At 43.9% G+C, this 19,966-nt stretch overlaps 1 protein-coding gene across 2 annotated transcripts in view; it reads right to left on the bottom strand.

Annotated features, from left to right (window-relative positions):
• Positions 1-13,629: 13,629 nt before the first annotated feature.
• Positions 13,630-19,966, bottom strand: part of smg7 (SMG7 nonsense mediated mRNA decay factor) — a 32,489-nt gene continuing 26,152 nt past the window's right edge. For both annotated transcript variants that reach the window (XM_047367076.1, XM_047367075.1), the window contains 5 exons: positions 19,665-19,751; positions 18,293-18,443; positions 18,051-18,221; positions 16,422-16,576; positions 13,630-16,268 (listed from right to left, as the gene is read on the bottom strand). In XM_047367076.1, coding sequence (XP_047223032.1) covers positions 16,155-16,268; positions 16,422-16,576; positions 18,051-18,221; positions 18,293-18,443; positions 19,665-19,751 — 678 coding nt within the window. In that variant the 3' untranslated portion in view covers positions 13,630-16,154. The remainder of the gene's footprint in view (positions 16,269-16,421; positions 16,577-18,050; positions 18,222-18,292; positions 18,444-19,664; positions 19,752-19,966) is intronic.

Consider the following 19,966-nt stretch of genomic DNA (forward strand, 5'->3'; position numbering starts at 1 on the left):
TGAACTTTCCGTTCAGGCCGCAGGAGTGGATGGTGTCGTTGCTGAACCCAGCGTAATAATAAGTCTTAGTCTTTGTTGACAAACTGGCAGAAGTCGTGCTCACACTGACCGGACCCCCTTTCACGTTTAGAACCATGTCCTTCCCCTTTGGACGGAAATCTGTGGCCAGACAGACATCTGGACCCAGCTGGTCCGCTTTCTTCAGGGGGAAACCTTCAGCCTGCAGGGGGTTGAGGACGAACATGGTCGGAGCAACAGGGGTTTCATCTGGACATGAGAAGAAACCAAAACCGGTTCAAACACGTGGATCATCTCAAGAGGGAGTCCATGGGAAAACAGAAACCCGGTTCTCCACAATAAATGAAGAAATAATGTAAAAACTTGAGAAACATTTTGCTGAAGAAATTCCTTAAGTTTTTATGTTTCCTTCAACAATTTATAAAATCTTTCTAAAATATATTTTGCCACATTACCCAGAAACATCTGATTCACAACAAATTGAGGTTATTCATCATTTGTACCATTTTTAAACTGGCCTTAATTCATTTATCATCTAATTTTGTTTTTAGATTTCCAAACTGACGGATGAAAGCAGAAAGAATCTCAAATCTTGCAGGAATGCGTCTCATTTCTGATGCTTTAGTCTTTTAATGTGTGTATTCATGCATCACAAGTTCACTTGGATTCATTAGGGTTAAAACTTTTGGAAATGAATTAAATGGAAGTTTTCTCCATGATTTTTAATTATTATTCTGTATTAAAAAGAGTTTTTCAGATGTTTCATGTTATGAGATTTCAGGAGATTTTTGCTGGTTTTGTGAACAGAGGAAATGAAACTTTTAACATGAATGATGTGAAAAAGGGAAACAGCAAACTGTCAGAAACTTATCAGATTTCAGCTTCAGGATGTTTTAAATTACGCATCAGAAGTGTTCTAGATGTTTCCCACTCTGAGGTCACTTTTTAACTCTTGCAGAAGTTTCTTCTTTTGATTTTTGATGAAGTCTGTTATGTGTTTAAAAGCTGCATCTTCAGCAGGGGGATTTCTCACCAATAAAAGCAGTTTCTGTTGTTTTTAACAGTTGAATTAATGTTTAAATCCAGTTTAGAAATGAATCTGAACAGGATTTCTGACGGCAGAACACTTAATATTTGATCACAGGTTTAATGTATTTTCTGACAAATGTGAATCATTCATGTATCGGTTTTTCTTCAGTTTCTCTTTATTATTAATGATTTTTAAAGTTCGTCCTCCTGCTGTGAAATACATGTTAACATTAAAAATAATAAAATCCCAGTTTTAACTCCTCAGATTGTTTTCCTGTTGATGGTAATTTGTTATTAAAACCATTTAAAGTTATTAAAGATGGTGAGATGTATCGTGAGTTTGATATTACATTATTATATTTTATTATATAAACATTTTGGTTTTATTTGCTACAGAAAAGAAACATCATGACATTTCTGACATTTTAAATAATTTTAAAGCTAACTTTACAGACTTTATTTGTCTGAAGCAACTCATTAAAATGATGTATTTTATTTGTTTTTTCATAACTTTAAGGTTCATATTTAGTTCCTGAGTTTAATATTTCATGGATAAAATCCTCTTTATTGCAAGCAAACATTTAATCTTTTAGTTTCAGTGCAGATAAAACATTTTTCTTCTTCTCTTCATATAAGCATATTTCAGATCAAATGTTCGGATCATTTTTATGAACCAAGCGAACATTTCTTTCCTCAGATAAATGACTTTAAAACCCAGTTAAAAGCTGAAGAGTCCGACTCTTTAAAACCACTAAAACATTGGAAGAAATCATTTCTCCCATCTATATTATATCAGTTAAACCTGATGTTTTTCTCTGGCTTTGATATTTTTATTATTTATATACCTTAACTATGAATATTTGAATATATTTATATTTGGAAACTGCACACCGAGCTTTATTTCTCCTAGAATACATTCAACACCTCAAAGAAAGGATTCATTTTTCTTGTATTAATGCCACATCCAAAGGTAAACAATGCAAATCACTAAAGTTTGGATTCTTTTAACCTTTTTGGGATAAAATCATAAATCAGAATATCTCTGAGGGCTTTTCTGCTTATTTTTGCTCATATTTACTGGCAGAACCAGAACGACTGCAGGTCTGACTCCCAGCAGCACGGAGACATTCTCACTTCACCTCATTTAGTCATCAGAGGATAAAAACATTCAAATTTGACTCTAAATCCAGATTGAAGCTGTAAAACTCTGTATTTCTGACAGCATAAATCAGTAAAAGGAGTTTTTTCTTACCTTTCGGAGCGACGGTGAGTTTGATCGGCTTTGCGAATGTTAGTGCAGCACAGTGTTACAGCCTCATTCAAAAACCTGTGAGCTGCCAAACGTCTTCAGAGAAGCTCAAGAAGGTGGAAATCCACGTCCAGCAGCGATGTGTGCAGCTGTGAGACCTGGAGCATCAAACTGAGGTTTAATGTTGAGTTTTTACGGCTGGATTTCACTATAAAGAGGATTTGATTAGAAGCAGAACGGAGATCTGAGAGGAAGAAAAGTGAAGAAGGTCCGGTTTTTCTCCAGAAAGGAATCTCCAGAAGACTCACCTGAAACACACAGCTTGTCTCCCTGTGTTTGGGTCTCCATGGATGGTTTCTAGTGTCCAGCAGCAGCTCAGAGGAGCCTGGAGGTTTTTGTTGAGCTGTGTGTGAAGGTTCAGTCAGGGTGGTACCCCAGCTATCACAGTGAGAAACCGTCGTACAAAAACCTGCAGCAGGAAACCAGCCGAAGCCACAAGACCAAAAGCTCTTTACTGACACTTTTATAAAACATTTAAATCCAGAAACCTTCAGAAAATTGACAAAATACTGTTTTACTGCAACATTTTACTATTAGGCATTAAAACAACAATGAATATAAAATTAGACACAATGTTTCAGAAACTTGTTTTTGTACCAGAAGAATTATCTGAATGTTTTCATTTCATCTGAACATTTTTGTTTTAATCCACTTTTAATCAGAGGCTTCAAACATTAGTACCTTTGCTCTCATAATTAATATTACTGTTGTGGATTTATGCACTTTAGCCTTTATTAATATGCTGTTTCTGTATGTTTTCTTTGGGTTGTATTTTATTTCGTTGGTTTATGTTTCCAAACTAAACAACCAAATAAAACTGATTTTAAAGCTAATTTAGGTATGAAAACAAGCTGGGTGCTAAAGTGTCTTTAGATGCATGAAGAACTATATTTAGTTATGGAGTTGCATGGAGGCCAGTCCTTAGAGGTGTCACTGTTCCAACCTGATTCAGATAGGTATCTCCACAGAGTTCTGCAGGAGCCCGCTACTGACCCGATCTTTCTGATCAGATGTTCAGCTGAGGAAAAGGTTGGGACTTGTTTGTGAAAATACTCCCAGAGTGTCCGACCTTTTTGGAGTCTTCTCAGTGACGTCCAGGAAGCTGCTCAATGTAGGGGCTCCGGTGGTGTTCTCTTGAAGCTTCCCGAAGCATCGGAATGGATCTGGATGGTTCTGAATGGTGCAGATACACGTCTCAAGGTGTCATACCCTTCTAAACCCATGTGGTACCTAGTGGTTCCACACGATTTGGAAGAAACAGAGCTATGACTCTGTGTAAATTTAGCAACTGTACTAAAGAGAAACCTAGGATTATTCTTGTTCTCTTCTATTAATGATGAGAAATAAGTTGTTCTAGCTTGGTGAAGTGTCTTTTTATACAACAGTAGGTTATTTTTCTAGATTAAGTAGGAATCCTCTAGGTGTGTAGAGCGCCATTTTCTCTAAACACGCTTAGATCCTCCTCCAGCAAAGTTTTCCCAGAATTCTTAATGAAGCAGTGGAGTCTGAGTGGGTCATGTTCCCGGGTTCTCCTGCGGACACAGGGCTGTAGCCACTGGGTGGCTGCTGCATGTTGTGGTATTAATTATTTTCTCGGTGGTGCAGACTTGAGGTAAGGAACTGTCCTGCTTCATTTATGGACCTTCAGAAGAAGCCCACAGGTATCAACAGGCTAAGCAGAACAAAACCCAGGTAGTAACTGTGGCAAAATTTCAGGTGTGGGTGGAGCTTAGTAAGAAGATGGAACAAGGCCTTTGGTCAGCAGTAAATCCATTCTGGTGGCTCAGATAGATCATTTTAACCTCAGTTGAAGATAGTCTAGGAGACCTTAATGCCCCTTTTCCACTGGCCCGTTTTAGCCGGTGCTGCTCTGCTCCACTCGGTTTCGCTGAACTCGGTTCGGTACCAGTTGTGTTTCCATCAACCCCCCAGCGGCTGAAGCTATGGCGACTGAAGCCCCGCCTCCCGCCATGAGTGTAGCTGTGCTGCTAACGTTATGGTGTTACGTTGTCACATTAATCTGCGTGAAATGATAAAAAAATAAATAGAAGATAAAAACATAAATAATGTAAATACTAATAACATTTGTACTAATGTATATGCAAGAACATCTTATATTTTTTATGTTTGAAATGATCCACTGAGGGGGGTCAGGAGGAGCTGCTGTCTGGATGGTGAAGCTTCAAAGTTTGTCTGAAGAAGTTACAATTTTGGGCTTTATGAAAACGTTTTTGACTCAGCCATGGCAATAACGAGGACGAGGACTTAAAAGCGCAAAACCGCTGACTTTTGACCTTCAAAGTTAGTTTCAAGTTGGATGTTGGATCTTCGTGCTCCATGGATTCAGCAGGTCTTCCTCCGTTTGACCCAATGCAGACAGTCTGATTACAGCTGCTCTCTGTCCGCTCCCTCCTCCTGCAGATGCTGGTTCTGTGCAGGACCGTCAATAAATGTCAGAACCAAACATGTTGCTTCATGGGGTTTAGTTCTGTGTGTTTTGGGGGAAATGTTTGTGTCTCTGAACAGCTGATTTTATGTGTGATCAGCTGGTTTAGGATGATATTAAATAAATCGCTCTGCTTGTAATTCAGAAAGCTGATTTGTCCTTTTTCTTTTCTGTCAGCCTTCAGGTTGGTTTATGACCCGTAAACGGTCAGATGACATGTCTGACCCGCTCCGCCCAATGTGGTCCTTAATATTATTGTAGCTGCTCTCGAGTTGTATTAACTTTTCCCTGCACTGTCTCACCAAAAACCTTCTCATTTCTCCTCTTCCCTCGGCCAATCAGTGAACCGCAGTCTGGTCACGTCACATATACATGGGTTGGACAATGAAACTGAAACACCTGGTTTTAGACCACAATAATTTATTACTATGGTGTAGGGCCTCCGTTTGCAGCCAATACAGCGTCAATTCATCTTGGGAATGACATATACAAGTCCTGCACAGTGGTCAGAGGGATTTTAAGCCATTCTTCTTGCAGGATAGTGGCCAGGTCACTACGTGATACTGGTGGAGGAAAACGTTTCCTGACTCGCTCCTCCAAAACACCCCAAAGTGGCTCAATAATATTTAGATCTGGTGACTGTGCAGGTCATGGGAGATGTTCAACTTCACTTTCATGTTCATCAAACCAATCTTTCACCAGTCTTGCTGTGTGTATTGGTGCATTGTCATGCTGATACACGGCACCGCCTTCAGGATACAATGTTTGAACCATTGGATGCACATGGTCCTCAAGAATGGTTCGGTAGTCCTTGGCAGTGATGCACCCATCTAGCACAAGTAATGGACCAAGGGAATGCCATGATATGGCAGCCCAAACCATCACTGATCCACCCCCATGCTTCACTCTGGGCATGCAACAGTCTGGGTGGTACACTTCTTTGGGGCTTCTCCACACCGTAACTCTCCTGGATGTGGGGAAAACAGTAAAGGTGGACTCATCAGAGAACAATACATGTTTCACATTGTCCACAGCCCAAGATTTGCGCTCCTTGCACCATTGAAACCGACGTTTGGCATTGGCATGAGTGACCAAAGGTTTGGCTATAGCAGCCCGGCCGTGTATATTGACCCTGTGGAGCTCCTGACGGACAGTTCTGGTGGAAACAGGAGAGTTGAGGTGCACATTTAATTCTGCCGTGATTTGGGCAGCCATGGTTTTATGTTTTTTGGATACAATCCGGGTTAGCACCAGAACATCCCTTTCAGACAGCTTCCTCTTGCGTCCACAGTTAATCCTGTTGGATGTGGTTCATCCTTCTTGGTGGTATGCTGACATTACCCTGGATACCGTGGCTCTTGATACATCACAAAGACTTGCTGTCTTGGTCACAGATGCGCCAGCAAGACGTGCACCAACAATTTGTCCTCTTTTGAACTCTGGTATGTCACCCATAATGTTGTGTGCATTTCAATATTTTGAGCAAAACTGTGCTCTTACCCTGCTAATTGAACCTTCACACTCTGCTCTTACTGGTGCAATGTGCAATCAATGAAGACTGGCTACCAGGCTGGTCCAATTTAACCATGAAACCTCCCACACTAAAATGACAGGTGTTTCAGTTTCATTGTCCAAACCCTGTAGTTCCTACTCAGCCCCAGTCGGACCCGCTCAGGAGCAGGGACCAGAAAAGTACCTGTACGGAAAAAACTATAATGGAAACACTCGCAATGCGAGCCGAGAGGAGTCGAGTAGGGCCAAACTGAGCCAGTGGAAAAGGGGCATTAGTTTCTCCACAATGAGACAGGAACCTCTAGTTCCATGTTCTCCCATCTAGGAAACAGAGGTCAAGAAGCCTGGGTTAGGAGGACTTCTCTATGTGCTCTCCAGGTGCTGATGTTGCTGAGGCACTCCACCACAGCCAGGTTTTGGGAGGTCTATGAGGTTCACCATGAGTTCTTAAGGCCCTGGCTGGTGCTGGGCGGTTTCAGTTGACATGCCTGAACATTGTGTGGAGGTCTAGAGTAGTGTCCATGTCCTGGAACATCAGGATGGTGGTTCCTCTTGTTTTTACCAGAGGGTTTATAGCACCAACTGAAGGATTGGACTAGCAGGGAAAGTTGTGAGGAAAGTTGGACCAATGTGTCAGCTTCAGATTCTGGAGGAACCAATTTGGACCAAACTGCACCAACCCAAGTCAGAAATGCAGGAGTGAATGTGAGTTTGACTGAAAATCCCAAAGTGTTTTGTTTCCATGGAGAAACTTGTGTCCATGTCCCAAAGATGGCGAGTCGAGTTCCAGACTCCGACTTGAGCTTCAGTTAGGGTGCAAAACTAAAAAGACTTTCAACTTGATTTGGGCTTGGAGGAAATGACATGTCTGCCATGTCCCTCTGGACGCCGCATGGGGGGAACTCAAGGAGTATGGGTCTCATCTTCCCTCATCTTCAGGGTCGTTTGGTTCCTGTCAATCTGGGCTCGGACCTGGTGGTCATCACCTGTAAAGCAGTCAGGTTGGTTCTGAGTCAAGGCTGAACTTTGTCATCGATTCTCTATCAGATATTCCTGTTGAGGCCTTTTAAGTTTAGGGTTCTTTGGACTTCACGTCTAGTGCAGCAGGTGATGTGGTTCTGCAAGTTTTGTCAACTCGGGTCCTCCAGCAGGTACAGAACCAGTTTGCAGTTTCTGGGGTGGCCGGGTTCTGGCACTCAGTGGTTTGGTCTGGCCTCCCCGGCAGCCCTGCGCCGTTCCGGACCCTTTGTGGGGCGCCTTGAGACGACATTGTTGTGTATAAGCACTATATGAATAAATAATCTGAACTGAAACTATCTGTGTAGTTATGCTGCTATAGGCTTAGGCTGCTGGAGGACATAATGACCACTTTCACCCTCTTCGCTACATTCTCACACTACTCTCCAATTTTGCATTATTTGCTGTTATTTCAGCTTTTAACTTTGTTCTCTCTTTTCTCTTCCTAGAAGCTACACCTGGCCTGGCTCTGTGTCTACCTGTGAAACCTTTCTGGAGAGGGGAATCGTCCAAGCTTCTGCTGGCAACAACTTAATGCTCACCTTCTACAGATGATCCACATAGCCCTGTCTTTCAGTGTTTAACCCTTTCTCTCTCCTAGACATGGCTACTGACTGAGCTTCTACTGTAACTAACTCTATGTTCTCTCTTTCAGACTCTAACCTTGAAAACTGGCTCAGAGTTTATCTGTTCTTTCTTTCTAGATGAAACGACTAAAGGAGCTACATCCATTAACATTTACTTTTCCTTCCCATAGAAAGTACTCCTGGATCAGTGCTTCTTTGTTCTCTTTGTGTCTCTGTTCTGTTCTCTCAAACCTCCAGTCGGTCGTGGCAGATGGCCGCTCACACTGAGCCTGGTTCTGGTTCTGCTGGAGGTTTCTTCCTGTTAAAAGGGAGTTTTTCCTCTCCACTGTCGCTACATGCATGCTCAGTATGAGGGATTGCTGCAAAGTCAACACCAGTGACTGTCCACTGTCTCTACATGCTCATCCAGGAGGAGGGAATGCTGCAAGTCACTGACTGGATGCAATCTGCTGGGTTTCCTTAGATAGAAAAACTTTTTATCCAATTCAAATAAATAACTGAATCTGACTGAACTGTTCAATTGTTAGGATTAATTGGAATGTATGAACCTGACTGTTGTGAAGAACCTTGAGACAACATGTGTTGTGAATTGAAGCTATATAAATAAACTGAATTGAATTGAATGTAAAAAGACCAGAGTGAAGATTGATGGACACCTTTAGGTTAAATTGAGTTACTACTTTAAGTGGGGAAGTTCTGGTGTCTCTGGGTTTTGGGACATGTGGGGGTAGAATGGAGCAGGAGGTCAAAGTGGGACATGAACTTCAGGGATGTAGAAGGTCTAACAGTTAATGGAGGTGAAGTGAGAGACGAGCCGAAAGACAAACCTTTCCAAAGGATCAGCTGATCCAACGTCATGGAAACATTCAGACACCCCGACCCAAACAGCGAGTTTCTCCGGCTCTCTGTATCTGAGTACAACCCGTTGTTCTCTTAAATGTGCTACATTAAAAAAAGAATTGGACTGACAGAACCTCTGATGGGTCAGAGGAAGAATCTGTGGGCTTTGTGTAGAACTTTGGGTCCATCTGGGTTCTATGAGGAGACTCAGAGCAGGAAAAGCCTGTGAAGGTTTTTGTCAAACTGTGAGCCTGACTTGAGTCACTGTGGTCCGTAAACACGGTGAGAAACACTCGTACAAAAACTGTTGAACTGTTTCTCTATGGGAGCGTCGCTCCAGCAGCTGAAGGTGGTTTGAGGTTTTTCACTTCGACGCTGCGGCTGCTTTGAAGAGAGGAGGACCGGTATCTGATTCAGCTCAACATCACACCAAAAACTTACCCTCAAACACAAACCTTCTGACTCAAATATTTATAATATTTTAAAATAGTTTATATGCCGACCAGTTAATATCTCAAGTTCTGATAGTTTTGTATAAATGTAATAATGTTTTTGCAGGAGGTCATAGATTGGATCTCCTGACTGAGGAAGATCGACCGCCTAAAGTTCTGCTGGTTCTTATTAGATGGATGTTGAAGCTTTTTCCAGTCGTGAGCTTCAGGATGGAGATGAGTCTTCAGACTAAATCCCAGAAAGGATCTCCTGCCTCACAGAAAAGCAAGCAGTGAATTAATTTCTGTTCAACGAGCAGCTGAATCATCTGAACAATAAATAATAAATGTTTGAGGCTTCTTAGATTGCTGGAAATGAACAAACTAACTCTGGTGACATTTATTAAAACTGATGGATTTAACTTTTCTTATGAAGTTTGTTTCTGTTGCATCAATCAACAGAACCCCAAAAGGTTCCAGTTAAACCAGTTCTCACCCATTCAAACGGTCCAAGGTTCAGTGTATTATTGCACAATATTGGATTATAAATAATAAAAAAAGATGTTTTAGGAACAAATCAAAGCGACCAGTAAAGTTGAACTCCTGACCTCTGCCCTGGAATCAGCTGTTAAAACTTCTGAAAACAGCTTTGTCTCCTTTATTCACATCAAAACTTTCCTTCGAAAATCGTTTCTGCTATAAGATGCAGAAAGAAAACCCTCAGAAAGGTCAAAGTTAAACTTTCAGTTATAAACCCAACACAGATCCTCACAGCTTCTAGTAAAATATTCCAGCTTTACTTTTTATCCTTCCAGATCTGCAAAGAAAAACTAACATTCAGTTTATTAGACTCCTTCTGTTCTAGTTCTTTGTTCGCATCCATCTTTTTTTGGTCAAGTATTACATGTTTATCAACATATTTACATCTGTGGTTTTTATATAATTAACATTATTAAATCAGCATAAAAACAGATAAACTGATGTTTTCACAGAAACTCTGCTCATGGGAGGATAAAACTGCCCTGAACAATTACAGCTGACTTTAAAGACTTGCCCCATTTTTACCTTCAGGTGGCGCTACAGAGCGCTAACAGCAGAAACCAGTTTCTCCTCCAGAATGCCGTTCTGATGAAGACCTTCCATCCTGAGTGGTGAGCTTCTCTGCTGGAAACAAGGTTATCAAACTGCTCCATCACAACCTGCCGTCCCTCTTCTACAGAAAACACACATTTACATCCGGCTCCTTGGCTTTCTCGAGTGTTTTCACACCTAGTGCTGCAGCCTCTGGGCTCAGTTAAAGCTCTGAAAACCTGTCCGGTCCAACTGGACCAATCTTCTGGGTCAAAGCATGTCAGTAAAAAACAACAGAAGCTGTAATTATTCCACAGAAAGATTAATTTAGTTGTTTATCACATTCAGGCAGCTCATCTTGTGTTTTAAATGAAATTAGGCCTAAAAGAACAATTATGACTGAAAGCTGCTGGATCTGGTTGCAACTCAGTGGAGTTTTTTCTTTTCCATCATTATTGAAGCTGTAAATGCTGCTGTTGCTGAGTTAAAAATGCATCAGAAGAAAGGCTGTACATTAAGTTAAATTTCCTTCCTGCCTGAGAAAACCATCAGAGATGAACTGGATGCATGTTTCTGACACTGGGATAATGAGCAGGAACCAGAACGCAATAAAATCCTACTAAAGGTTAGAGCTGGGAAGTAAAACAACTTTAATTCATCCAGAAACAGAAAATATTAGTGATAAAATGTGGCAGAACATGGAGCCACTTTTAAACATTTCTACAGGATGGAGAAGAGACAAACTTAATTTGGTTTATTTTCAGGTTTTTCTCTTAAAAACAGAAATATGGAAAATCATCTGTTTGATTTGCAACTGAAGCAATAATTATTCCAAGTAAAAACTCGTTTATTAAAGGTTCTCTAAAACATACACAGCACTGAAAAAGCTTTTCATTACTCCAACGGTTTCCAATGATGAAACTAATTTTTATATTAGAAAATGATTCCTTGAGGAAATACAAAATGCAGTTTTCAAATGACGGCAGGAAGTAGGCTGAAAGATCTGAAACAGCAACAAGGTGGCGGACATCTGTCAGTCTGGAAAGTGTTACAGAACCATTTCTAAGGCTTTGGACTCCAGAGAACCAGATCCAGAGTGGGTTCTGTAGGACTCCAGAGAACCAGGTCCAGAGTGGGTTCTGTAGGACTCCAGAGAACCAGATCCAGAGTGGGTTCTGTAGGACTCCAGAGAACCAGGTCCAGAGTGGGTTCTGTAGGACTCCAGAGAACCAGATCCAGAGTGGGTTCTGTAGGACTCCAGAGAACCAGGTCCAGAGTGGGTTCAGTAGGACTCCAGAGAACCAGGTCCAGAGTGGGTTCTGTAGGACTCCAGAGAACCAGATCCAGAGTGGGTTCTGTAGGACTCCAGAGAACCAGGTCCAGAGTGGGTTCTGTAGGACTCCAGAGAACCAGGTCCAGAGTGGGTTCTGTAGGACTCCAGAGAACCAGATCCAGAGTGGGTTCTGTAGGACTCCAGAGAACCAGGTCCAGAGTGGGTTCTGTAGGACTCCAGAGAACCAGATCCAGAGTGGGTTCTGTAGGACTCCAGAGAATCAGGTCCAGAGTGGGTTCTGTAGGACTCCAGAGAACCAGGTCCAGAGTGGGTTCTGTAGGACTCCAGAGAACCTCCTCAGTAGTTCTCAACCTACCAGAAACTACGTCCCGACTGACTGATCAGTGGACATTTGGTTAAGGTCTCGTTTCTTCTGGTGGAAAACAGATCATTTTGGAAAAGGGTCATCATACCTACCATCAGACATGGTGGTGGCAGTGTGATGCTAAGGGCTGTCGTCGTGGCCATGGGTGGAGCAGCTTTTTGTGTTCGCTCAGATCATCCCTGGCAGACTTTACGTTATTCTGATCTAGATTTTGGAAAACATTTTGAAGTAGGAGCAGCTAAATTGAATAAGTTTTCATGTCAGCGTATTTTACAGAACCGTTTCTTCTTCTGTTTATAGACGAACACGGAGAGTTCAAATGTGCAGAAATGTTAGATATGGTCACATCCTGGTCTGTTCAGTCCGGAAATGTTGCATAAATGAGCAACATGTGTAGACCTGACCCGACCCGACCAATTCTGACCCGACCCGCTGACCTGACCCGACCTAATCTGACCCGACCCGACCTAATCTGACCCGACCCGCTGACCTGACCCGACCTAATCTGACCCGACCCGACCTAATCTGACCCGACCCACTGACCTGACCTAATCTGACCCGACCCGACGACCTGACCCGACCCGACCTAATCTGACCCGACCCGCTGACCCGACCCTGTCTCTTTAAACTTCAACAGAGTCATTAGAAAGAAAATTCCTGATTAACCAGGGGAGGAGTTGCAGTCCAGACCAAAAAGAGTTCTGTTGCAGTCAGGATGAGGAGCAGCTGGTTCTGATGGAGGATTCTGATACCTTACTGAAAACCTTAACCTTCAAGGAAAATATCCACAGTGAACCAGAACCAAACGGCGGTCGGGTTCTGCTGTTTTCTGTATCTAAAAACACCAAGCTGAAGATGAGCTTCACGAAGGCTGAGGAACCTCAGAGTCATCGCTGATGAAGGACTTCACCAAACATCTGAGGCTTTGATCCGAGCGCAGGAGAAACAGGTTTCCTCTCAGACTTCGGTGGGAGGTCTCACCCTGACGGGACGCCGTATTCCTGCAGCTGGCGTTTAATCGCCTCGACCAGGATTCAGGGGAGAGCAGCCGTCGTTTCTGCGACCCACAGACGCCACATCAGGTCACGCCCCGGAGAACGGCCATGTTCCTGCACCATCTACAGGGGTTACCTGCTGATCCGCATGGAAGTAGTGTAGGAACCTGCTGGAGAACACCTTGGAACAGTTTCATCTGGAGGAAAGAAATCCTTTGAGTTTGGCTGGAGGTCCTGGTGCTGTGGACTCCCAGTTCCTGGTCTGATCTTCTGAGATTTGAGTCTCTGGTGTTTGAATCACCTGGTTATTGGTGTTGACCTTGTGTGATGATCTTCAGTCTCACACTAGACCCATGCTGAGGTAGAAAGGTCACAGCAGAAGGAAGTCCAGGTCAGCAGACATGGTTACCTGTCCACCATGAGCTCATGTTACTCCAGATGTTTTAATGCTGCTGAACCTCTGAGTTCTGACTGGTTTGGTCTTAGAGAAAAAGCCCAACCTTTCTCCTGGGTGACCCTGACTCCAGCTCCTCCTGGAAGCGGGTTCATGTGGATCTTCTCGTTCAGTGCTGAAGGTCGTAGAAACTGGTGTCGTATTTAGTGACTGGATCAACCTTTAGTTTCTGACTTTGATCAGTGATTTATGACGTTTACATGAAGGTCTGGAGAAGATCATCTCTCTGTTGGTAACAACCTGCTCTAATAAACAGGCAGAGTCAAGGGAGAAGATAGTTCACATTTATTGAAAGACTAATTCCACCAAATCTGAACGTCTACAGAGACAAACACATGAAGTCAAAGCTCAGACCTGAACCAGAACACCAGTCTGATGATCCAAACCATGAGGACCCAAAAACCCACACAACTCCCCAGATCAGAGTAAAACCAGGACCAGAACCAGGTCTGGACCTCATGGAGAGCCTACTACATGAAAACAGACGTTTGGATCTGGCCACATTTGTCCTCAGGTTCAGTTCAGCTTTTCTTCAGACATCTTCTAAATGCAACATGAAGCACGACCAGAGGAACCAGACGTGTAAAATGATTTCTCTTTTCATTTGAACAGAACATGAGTTACATCCCTGCAGTCGGACCTGACCTAGCCGGCCTAACAGAGTCCTGATTGGCCGGCTGGCACTCGCTCCACTCTGATTGGCTGTGAAACACCAGGGCCAAGCCTTTAACCTTTAAACCTTCAGGAGTTTGATAAAAGTGAAATTAAAAGGTCGCAGGTGATTTCAGCTCCTGTTAAAAATGAAGCGAGCAGAAACAAACTGCTTGAATATTTCTGATGTTTTCAGATGAAACTTTTCTGCTTCTTTTATTGTTTCAGACAGAAATAATCACTTTAAATAAAACTATCAGCAGATTTCTTTGAGCTGCAGCTCAACACCAACATGTTAAGTGCAGTAAAACAGCAGAACTGAAGCCATCAATAATTAATAATCAGCAGAAGTTTCAGAACAAAAACTGCACCTTATTTTTCATAACTGAATATTTACACACCCTTTAACAGCTCAACAGTATGAGTGATGATTTTATCCTGCTGGGATGTTCGGTATCCAACCTAAAACCCAGAACCATTATGTTCTGTTACAGAAGGTTCCAGAAACATACATTTATCAAGAAGAACACGCAGTGATCATACATATCTGAGTAATATTGAGTTTTTTGTTCCAGTTAGGTTGAAGTAAAACTGGAAACCCAATCAGACAAGATGCAGTGACCACCTCTGACCATAAGATGTCGCCACAGCCCCTGATTTATGAAGCTTCAGGCTGGAGATGAAGACGTGGATGGTCTCGGTCAGGACCTTTCTCGTCCTTAACGAGGTTTCTAGAAGGATTTATTTATACTCGGCACCAGAATTTATTGGCTTTGGACAAACTTTAGTTTTTCTCCAAACTGCTTCTGATCAGTAAAGTTTTCCAATGTTTTTAATATCATGCAGGTGATTTTCTCCGAATAATTTAACAAGTTTCAGCTGAATTCGCTTCTTTTAGCTCGAGTTTCTGGCCTTCAGTTCAACGCTGAAGAAAAAGCTGCGAGGCTTCAGGATGTCACTGTTCGTTAAAGAGGAAGCTTTCAGAACATTTGGATGGACCCGGCGACCTGGACACACCTGTCTGAGGCCAGAAAGCAGCGGGACAGCGAGCAGGCACACAGGAGCTGCGACTAAAACAAGAACAGAAAGAGAAAGAGAAAGAGAAAGAGAGGAGATGCCGGTTCAGGAAGCAAGCAGGGTTACACCTTTAGTTTTTTTCTTCATTTAGTAAAGCGGTGCAGGAAGTAGAGGCAGAAAAGCCCGGAAGGATTCAGGCAAGAAGCTAACGGATGAAGCCGTGTCCTCCTCAGAGGGCGAGAAGCTAAAACTGCTACAAACAAATCACAAAATACATTTTTTCTTTTTGAGTTAATATCTGGAATCTCTGTAAGCTAACAGTAACACTAAGACGGACCGGGTCGATCTCAGCCCCTCCCACGCTGGTTCTCCCATCTGTCCCACAACGTTCCCCAGCATCCTCCTCCAGTCTTCAGGTTAGTCCTTCCTGAAGGTCACGTCGCTGAACCAACGCCCACCCTGGGAGACTTCCTGTCCACAAGCCCCTCCCACAGTCCAACTATGCCGATATATAATCAGTAGATATTTAAAGAGCTGTAAACCTCCATCTTCCTCGTCCTCCTCGTCCTCCTCCACTCCAATGAAATGAAAGGAGAGATCAGAAAGTCCAGTCTGGTATTTCACCCCCTGCGCTTCACCTGTCCCCCCCCATAAACCAGAGCACCACACTGTCCTCGCCCTCTCAGAATGACCCCGCTTCAGTCTGCCGTACATCCAAGCAGACGTCCAGGAGGTCCAACGTTTTTCTGTGAAGAAAGAAGATCTCTAGATGAGAGGGGAGTTGTTCAGATGTAGCGTCTGTCTGAATTTGGGGGTCCAAGGTGTTGCTGGGAGGGTTCCTTAAAGTTCAGATTTCGGCCGGTTGAAGGAAACCCGGCGGCAGCGTGACACCGCGGGTCAAGAGATCCCGCACCCTCCGATCCAGGAGGGGCGTCACTGCTCCTCGAACAGCCGAGGGGGGTGGGGGTGGTGATTGAGCCTCGTCGGGGGGGTTGTGTCGCCTCCCCAGCCTCCACCGTTTCTCGCCGGTTTAATTTCCCATTTTTATGTGTGTTTGTTTCCCTTCGTTCCTCCTGGTGGTGGTTCGTCCGGACACAAAGCGCCGCCTCGCGCTGCCGTTCAGTGCGGCGGGTTCATGGCGCCGTGACCTCGCTGCTGCTTCTGCTTCTGCTGCAGGAGGAGCTGCTCCAGCGCCGACGGGCCCGGCTGCATCATAGAGCTGGACCAGATGGACTGCAGAGGACACAGAGGGGGGGTTAGAGAGGCATGGTCAGAATGAGTGTTCAAAGAAAGATCTGGAGCTCTGCTCCACTCTGAGGAAACATCTGCAATGTTTAACCCTTGAACTGAGCGGTGGAATAAATATCTGACAGGAAGTTGGATCACCTTCAGGCTATCAAGCAGCACAGTTGAAGATGACTCCTCCATAGGAGACTCCTGGTTGGTCCAGGAGCTCCCCGTGGAGCCACCCTGGTGCCAGCTGGAATCAGGCGCCGTGGAGGTGGCTGCAGCTGGAAGGTAGTCCAGACCAAAGCCGGTTCCTGGAATGCAGCAGCACAAACACATCAAGAGCTGGAAGCAGAGGTCACCAACGTCCAGGAAAGGTTGGGGACCTCTGCTGTATTCCTGAAGCCCTCCTAAACACAGGAGGGCTTCAGGAATACAGCAGCTGAATGGTTTTATTAACTTATTATCTCTTCCTATCACTCATTTGAACAGACAACCACAGGTTTACGCTTTAGCAGGTAAAAAGAAATGAAAGCCTGTTGTAGAACCTTAGACAACCACTGGGTGTCGCTGCAGCAGCCGTTTCCAGCCTCAGCAGAGACATTAAAGCCCAGACCGGTCTCTCTGATAAAGGTCCGAAAACACACCCAACCCAACCCAACCCAACCCTTATTGACCCTCTGAGGGTGGAGCTGGTGTGTAGCTTGACTTAGACTGTATTATAGGCCAATACAGGGACTATTTCATCTGTAACAGGTTCTGTTAATCAGACATTTCCCTAAAACCTCTGAGGTTATTCCTGGGATGCCTGAAGTTGTTTCTGTCTGACAGTGAAATCCCAACTTCTCCCAGGTTTGGTACTCTTCTCCCACAGTAAAAATCAAGCATTTTCCAAGTAGATTTGGAAACGTTTCCAGCACCAAACTTCAGAGGAGTCTGTATCTCTGTGAGATTTATAACCCGGCGCACACGGCAATATAAACGAGGCCAATCCACCATCTAAAATACTGTGCAACTGATTCAAATTCTCCAGGTTATGGTTTTAATATGAAATAGACATTCAGGCAGAAGGACCCCGAAGACATCAGAGGCTCAGCACGCATGACGGAGCATTAAACTATTAGCTAACCACCTTTACTAGCGTTTTTTTAATATTTTGTTGTTTCACATTTTAAAGTACAGTAGATGACATAAAATCCCAGCTCCATCCATCCTTCAATCAATTTATAATTTACCAGCAAAGCTGAAAGCTAGCTTAGATTTAAGATTCCCTCCCACTACTACGGCGTCCCGCTGGACAGCACCGACTGTCCCTTCGCTAAAACATCCAGGTCCTACCTGCATATGTAGCAGGAAGCTACTTGAGGATTCGGTCCTCGTTTCAACCATGTTTTGTTTCTAGCCTCATCAAAGTCAGCGGTCATTAAAACAACAAACATGCGCGCTGTTTTCTCCGGCTCACCGCATACGTGCACACCTAGCAAGACACAGAGTAGGTCTGCTTCATAGATATGCAAGAGGACGCCGCCGGTCCAGCGGCTGGTGATGTCTGCTGCTCACACGCCGGTAATACGAAAAGGAGCAGACCCTCTCTGAGCAGCAGCGAGGCAAAACCAAATGATCGTTCTCTATTTGGTGCCTAAAATATCAAACTGAGCTTTTTAATCTTTATTACAGATCTGTGCAGGCAGAATATCAAGCACTTTCCAAACCTTGAAAACACCTTGTTAAAATTCAAGCATTTTCAAGGATTTCAAGCACCTGTACGAACACTGTTCATAAACTCACCTGGTTTCTCTGCCTTCCAGCGGTCCAGGACCCGGCGGTCTCGGCTGTCCGGAGTTCCGATGGGCCCGAAGTTGGAGAAGGACACGGCTCCGTGGTTGTGAGTGGGTGGGGAGGAGGGCAGGCTGCTGGGGTTGGAGGAGTGGGGGGACTGACTGGCCGGGGTGGAGTGGTCTGCCAATCAAAGAGCGACATGAGTAATGATGCAACTTCCTTAAAGAACACCTGAGCAGGTAGGACGTTACCTGAGCTGGCAGGGAGGGAGGGGGACCAGGGGTTCCCCTCAAACAGGGAGTACAGGGAGGGCTCCTGTTGCATCATGGGAGCATCAGGTTTGGAGCTGGGAGGCAGGTTTTTACCATACGCCCGACTGAAGATGCTGGTGTGGTTAAACTCCTGCAGAAACAATGAATCTGATCATCAAGTCTGGAACCACTTCAGAACATCAACCTCCTCCAGACTGCTGATAATCTAGAGTCTAACACACAGCGCTGTGAAAAAGTAAGTACACCCTCACAGATTTCTGTTGTTTTTACTTTGTTGTCACACCAGATGAGTAAACTGCATCATGATTTGGTTTATTGATGAAATAAAATTATCCAAACCGTGACCCTATGTGAAAAAGTAAGTACGCCCCAAACCTAATAACTGGTTGTTCCTCCCTTGTGTTGGTGTTCCTGATAACTGGAACCGAGTCTTTAATATCACAATGGAGGAATGTGGAACGGCCTGTTGAAGGTCCTGCTGCAGCATCTCAATCAAAAGTCCAGACTTTGACTAGGACACTTCAAAACCTTCATTTTATTTGTTAACTATTCAGAGGTGGGTGGGTTCTGTGCTTCGGGTCAATGTCCTGCTGCAGAACCCAAGTTGACTTGAGCTTACATCACAAACTAATGGTTGGACCTTCTCCTTCAGGAGTTTCTGCTAGAGAGCAGAATTCATGGTTCCACCAGTTACAGCGAGTCGTCCAGGTCCTGAAGGAGTAAAGCAGACCCAGAGCATCACACTGCCACCACCATGTTTGACTGTAGGTATGATGTTCTGATTCTGAAATGCTGTTAGTTTTACTCCAGATGTAACAGGACCCACAGCCTCCTGCAGAGCTTTAGATGATGTTCTAGGTTCTTCTCTGACCTCCTGGATGAGTCATTTATAGGTTCATGGAGTAATTTTAGTAGGTGAGACTCTCCTGAGAAGGTTCTCCACTGTTCCATGTTTTCTCCATCTGTGGATACTGGTTCTCACAAATGGTTTCGTAACCTTCCCAGACGGATCAATGTCAGGGACTTTGGTTCTCCTCTGATCTAAAGCAGTGGACAATAAGCTGCTTTAAGAGATATTTTAGCCTACTTCTTGTTGCCAGATAGGATCGATTGAAGTCATTTCTTGGTTCTACAGGTCTGGCAGTGATCAGGACTAAAAGATTAATCAAAGTTAATTAAAACAACATTTAGGGTCCGCTTGGGTCAGAAACTTTAATAAACTGGTGTCTGGATTTATTCAAGTTAACTTTGATGATATTAACATTTGTTTGATGAGCTGAAACATTCGAGTTTGACAAAAAAGTAGAAACAGAAGAAATCTGGAAGGAGACAGAAAGATGAAGGTCGTGACCTGCATGGGGAAGCCGGTGATGGGCAGCAGAGAAGAAGATTGGCTGACGACCTCCTGGCTGCTCTCCATCCTGCTCTGGTTTGGCAGCTGCAGAGATGAAGGACAGACTCAGAGTGAGAGGAAGGAAGTCATCGGCTGCATTGGTTTTACTTTAACGTGCCGCAGCCCCGGCAGACAGGAAGTGACCCGTTCATCTATTTGCTCTAACACCTTGACCTAAAAATGATCATTTTATTTATCTGTTGAGGTTTTAGCTGATCTGGTGTAAGAATCAGACTGAAACTGGATCTGGGTTTTAGGGA

Source organism: Girardinichthys multiradiatus, chromosome 6 (assembly GCF_021462225.1).
Source record: "Girardinichthys multiradiatus isolate DD_20200921_A chromosome 6, DD_fGirMul_XY1, whole genome shotgun sequence".
In the NCBI taxonomy this organism is placed as follows: Eukaryota; Metazoa; Chordata; class Actinopteri; order Cyprinodontiformes; family Goodeidae; genus Girardinichthys; species Girardinichthys multiradiatus.